This window comes from Trypanosoma equiperdum (assembly GCF_001457755.1).
Source record: "Trypanosoma equiperdum strain OVI genome assembly, contig: ctg_443, whole genome shotgun sequence".
Taxonomy (NCBI): Eukaryota; Euglenozoa; class Kinetoplastea; order Trypanosomatida; family Trypanosomatidae; genus Trypanosoma; species Trypanosoma equiperdum.
The window spans coordinates 548-4,932 of record NW_027124358.1 but is presented as its reverse complement, the minus strand read 5'-3'; the positions used below and the strand labels follow the sequence as shown (position 1 = coordinate 4,932).

At 42.2% G+C, this 4,385-nt stretch overlaps 2 protein-coding genes and 1 pseudogene across 3 annotated transcripts in view; all 3 read right to left on the bottom strand.

Annotated features, from left to right (window-relative positions):
- Positions 1-507, bottom strand: part of TEOVI_000187000 (Trypanosomal VSG domain containing protein, putative) — a gene marked incomplete at both ends in the record, with an annotated part of 1,056 nt that extends 549 nt beyond the window's left edge. Inside the window, one exon of the mRNA XM_067225034.1 lies at positions 1-507. Coding sequence (XP_067081135.1) covers positions 1-507 — 507 coding nt within the window.
- A 2,174-nt stretch (positions 508-2,681) lies between these two features.
- On the bottom strand, positions 2,682-4,031 carry TEOVI_000186900 (variant surface glycoprotein (VSG), putative; the record flags this gene model as incomplete). The annotated part of the gene is made up of 1 exon (XM_067225033.1): positions 2,682-4,031. The coding sequence occupies one exon, from the start codon at positions 4,029-4,031 to the stop codon at positions 2,682-2,684; it is 1,350 nt and encodes a 449-aa protein (XP_067081134.1).
- Positions 4,032-4,144: 113 nt separating this feature from the next.
- TEOVI_000186800:pseudogene overlaps positions 4,145-4,385 on the bottom strand; it is a 764-nt pseudogene continuing 523 nt past the window's right edge. Inside the window, exon 2 of the mRNA in view lies at positions 4,145-4,385. This exon is cut by the window's right edge and continues 50 nt beyond it. Within this exon, the coding sequence occupies positions 4,145-4,385 (241 nt within the window).

Genomic DNA, 4,385 nt, shown 5'->3' with positions numbered 1-4,385 from the left:
TTCGTCTCTGTCGGTTCCCTCCCGCTGGAATGTGGTCGGTGCCAGTACCGCTGTGTAGGGCGTGTCTGCCGCCATGTCTGAGACAGACTGTGCCGGTCTCGCAGCCTGGCCGTAGAGCGCTGCTAGCATTTTCTGACGGACTGCCAGTTTTTTTTTTGTGATAGTGCCCGGAAGAGTATTTAAACTTGCTTGCTTCTTCAGGGCTTCCGTCGTCAAGTGTGCGAAGGCCTTCCGTAGTTTTAGTTGGGTCGCTTGGTGGAGCGACAGCGCGAATTTCTTGCCTAGCTCGTCACTAGGTTTCATTTTGTCAGCTAGGTCATTGGAGGATTCAATCATGGTCATGATTGTCGCGACGTCTAGCTCTTTAAAGTAGCCTTGAACATCTGATTGCTCTGTTTTTAGTTTGTTGGCGTCTGAAGCGGGTTTCTTCGGCGCGAAAGCCTCCGCTACTGGTTTTTCTATAGCGGTTAGGTTAAGGTCTACGATCTTCCTTATTACCGTTTGCATTGCCACTGTTGTGTTCTCTTTTGTTGTGCCATCCGTGGAAACAATCTGTGAGTCAGCTATGGGTTGTATCAAAAGTCCGTATAGACCTCACATATCTCTGATCTCTTTGACGTTTTCGTGCGTCGCTTGTGCTGAACTTACCGCAAAGATAACGGCGATCACTACCTCTTGAAACATTCTTTTTTTTCTGGTTTGATGCTGTGAATAAGAGGCGGGACATATATGACCTGAATTGGTCTTGTTTGAGAAGCAGAACAAAACACTACTGACCACAGATATAAAATCTTTGTTACCTTCACTGCTGTGGTGCTAAACAAAAAACATATTCCTTCTAGGTTACGGTTCTTGTATTCTTCACAATTTAGAATCAATGCCCTCCATCAGATAAAAACCACATCCTCGTCCATCTTCGCAGGAGGATCAACACATTTCTGCGTGCAATAAGGTGCTCTTTTAATGCTTTTTCGCGGTTTTAGCTTGTACATTCTAAGCTCCGTTTCTATCTTTGTTTCTATCCCCGCATCCCATTCACCTTCAATATTCTATGAACTACATCCTACGGTTAGAGAATAAATATTCTGAGCATATAGTGGCCGTTGATACTGCTCTTCTTTAGGTACACCTTAACTTTGGAACTTGAATGCGGTTTTTCATTCTATTCGTATTATTTGTAACTACTCTTATGCCTCTGTTTCTTGGTTCCAACATCCAAAGTTAACCACACAAACTGCCGTAGGAAGAAGAAATACATACGGGAAAGGACTACTTCTTTGCTTCGTTTGCATACTATGTTAAATATATCTGCGTCATCCTAAGTAAGCTCGTTTTTTCTCTAATAAATTTACCATTGAACCTGCATTTACACACATTTGCATGCTTGGATCTATAAAACAGTGAAAAACTTGTTTCTATCCGATAACATTCCCAACTATCTTTAGCACAGGCGCCACTAAGGATAATTGTTTATAAACTGTATTGTACTTCAATAAATGTTTTATTGCTGCTTTTTTTATGTTCTGTTTATTCTTCTGCTTTGTTCCATAAATTCTAAATTGGGTGCTGGTTTTGGTAGTTTCTTCAAGGGCCGGTGAAATCAATATCTGCTTCTTCATTTCTTCTCACTTAGTCTTGCTACTGCTTGTGACGAATGAACGTTTAAATGAATCGCATAGCGTCTTTCAGCTGAATTCTCTGTGAAAGACTTCTCCTTATTGATGCCAGTACATTAAGTGAAGGTAATATATTTTTCAAAAAATCTATTGGAAGTACATTAGCAATGGCGCGGTTACTCGTTTTGCACTTTATCTTTTCTTTGAGTTATCCGTAGCGACTGTATTACAGTTGTACATGGTGTATGTCTATGTCTCTTATTGTTCCTTCAATAGTTTTCTACGTATGATTATGCCAGTAATCATATTTGTGTATAGGACTTTTCGTACTCCACCTCCTCCCTACCTTCTTGTCTTCCTCCATTTACACTAATAATATATATTAAACCACCATACTCACTAACTTACTCCTATTTAACTCTTGTCATTCTTTTAAGTGCTTGCATTTTGATAGCCATTTGTTCTTCGTCATTATTCTGATTAAAATATTGTTGTATGCAAATTCACAAAATTAATCTACAATTAATATATTAGTATATTGCTATTACTATTGTGTTCGCTATCATAACCACGAAAATGTCCATAAAAAACAAAATAAACCAGACTATAAAGTTGGAATGTCACTCATTTTTTATAGTATATGTCCCCACTAATTTACACCTGTAGGTCACTTTCATACACATTTTACTTAAGTTTCATATTTCTCAACAATTTACAAAATTTTCTCTAATTTTCACATTTTCATCAAAAAGTGTAAAAACATATCAAAAAGCAAATTTCTTTAAAGGGGAGAGGGGTAAATTAAAAAAAAAGGCAAGGCCACAAATGCAGAAGCCATCAGAGCTAATTTATTGTTGGCAATAAAACTACCATTTCGGCACAGTCCTTTTTCGGGTTCACTTTCACCCTATTTTCCCCTTCTCTATGCACAATTTTTTTGTTGCCTGTTTTGTCATTTTCACAAGCTGTTTGATCTTTGTGCGCTGCACACCGAGATGTGGCCTATACCTCTTCTGCTTTTCTCCCCCGTTTCTGCATTTGTTTGCGTTGTAATTTTAGTTGCGCCTACTTCGCATGGTCCATCCTTATCGGCGTTCCCCTTCCATTTGCGCTTAGCATTTTCGCACGCAGTTTTGTTCTCTTTGTGTTCCTCGCATTCTTTTTTTCTGCATTAAAAATTTCCACGTGTTTTCTTGGTGCTTCTGGAGTGGCATGACATCGGCTGTAAAGAGCTTCTGTGTACAGCGTTTCCATCACACCGGCAAGAGATATGAGCCGAGACTGTTGTTGTAGTTTTTTTGCTTCTAACGCCCGTCTGCTGGTCAGAAAGCTGCGTGCCGATAACAACTTTTGCACCCATTTAATCGCTTCCAGTGGGGTGGACTTACTCCTACCGCCGGCTAATACTGCTGCGTAATTGATGCACACATCCGATGTTTCATGGGCGCCACTGCACTGCCCGCTGCTGTCTTTTCCTTTGCCATAGCGGTAAGTGAAGCCGTCGTTGGCGCTGCCTTTGTATCGGCCAAGTGTTGACCTGAAAATTGCAAGCAGGTTGTCTATGTTTGCTACATACAGGGCCGGCCTCTTGCCTTTCCGTGAACATAGTCCCAGGATCGCGGTTAGCGCTGTTCCTGCAGCGCTTTTTCCGCTGTAGTCAAGTGCTATAGCTGTGAAAGTTGTGTCGGTTGAGTTGCATATCTTTGCGCCGAGCTTTGCTGATTGACTCGATGCTGCTACGCTGCATAGGCACACCATATCGGACCCTAGTGTGGCGCCGGCTGCGCTTGCTGATGATCCACACGCCGTGTTGTAAGCCGATTGAAAAGTGTAAGTGCCGTGTGTATCTGTCGGAGCTCCCGTCACAGCCCTCTCTGTACCGTATAGCGCTTCATGGGTTTGCTTTGCGATTGTGGTTTGCTGGGCTGTTATCGTTTGTTGTGTCGTTGCGGTCGCGGCATGAATATTTGTGACAATGCTGTAAAGCCTGTCAAGTTTGTGTGCTGTTTCTTCTGGGAAATCTGTGCGATGTTTGCGCGTATACTTGTCAACTTCTTTGCCCTCTGGGCCAGCCACTTTGAGGTTTGTGAGCTCTTTTCGTGTTGTGCTTGCCCAGTGTGGGTCATATTCCATGGTTTTACCTTTGCCGGTGGGTTGGTCTTTTTCACCTACAACAGGACCCTTGTCGTAAAATGTTTCACTGCTTGTCGCGATGTAAATCGCTTGTATTTCCTTCCATGCCGTCAAATAGTCCTGTTCGATGTCGGTTGCTGTTGCATCCTCTAACTTGGCACCTTTGAGCATGTTGGCTATCGCGAAGAATATGTTAAGTTCGACTGCATTTTCGTCGCTGTTTGTGTGCACCGCGAGCTGTGATACCGCTATCGCTAGGCAAAAATACCTAATGGAGATCATTCCCACCACACCTTTCAGAAACCCCAAAAAATGGCAGACAATAATGATAAGAGACTTTTTAAAAAATACTCACAGGAAAACAGGATGAGTTATGCCATGTTTTAATCAGATTAACAGTTGAAGAGAGCCCAATGATCATCCAGAAAAGTCAAACCGGTAACAAGTACAGCGTGGCTAGTCACATTCTTGGTTTCCATCAGAGTAACGTAATCTTCCTCACGTAAATGATGAATTACTATTATTCGGTCTGGCGGCCACTCGCTTGCTGCGTCTTTTGCATGCATGGCATAACGACACTCTTGCATATCCACCGTCAGTAATCCTTCAAATTTCAAGTTGTTCCTTACGACTTCC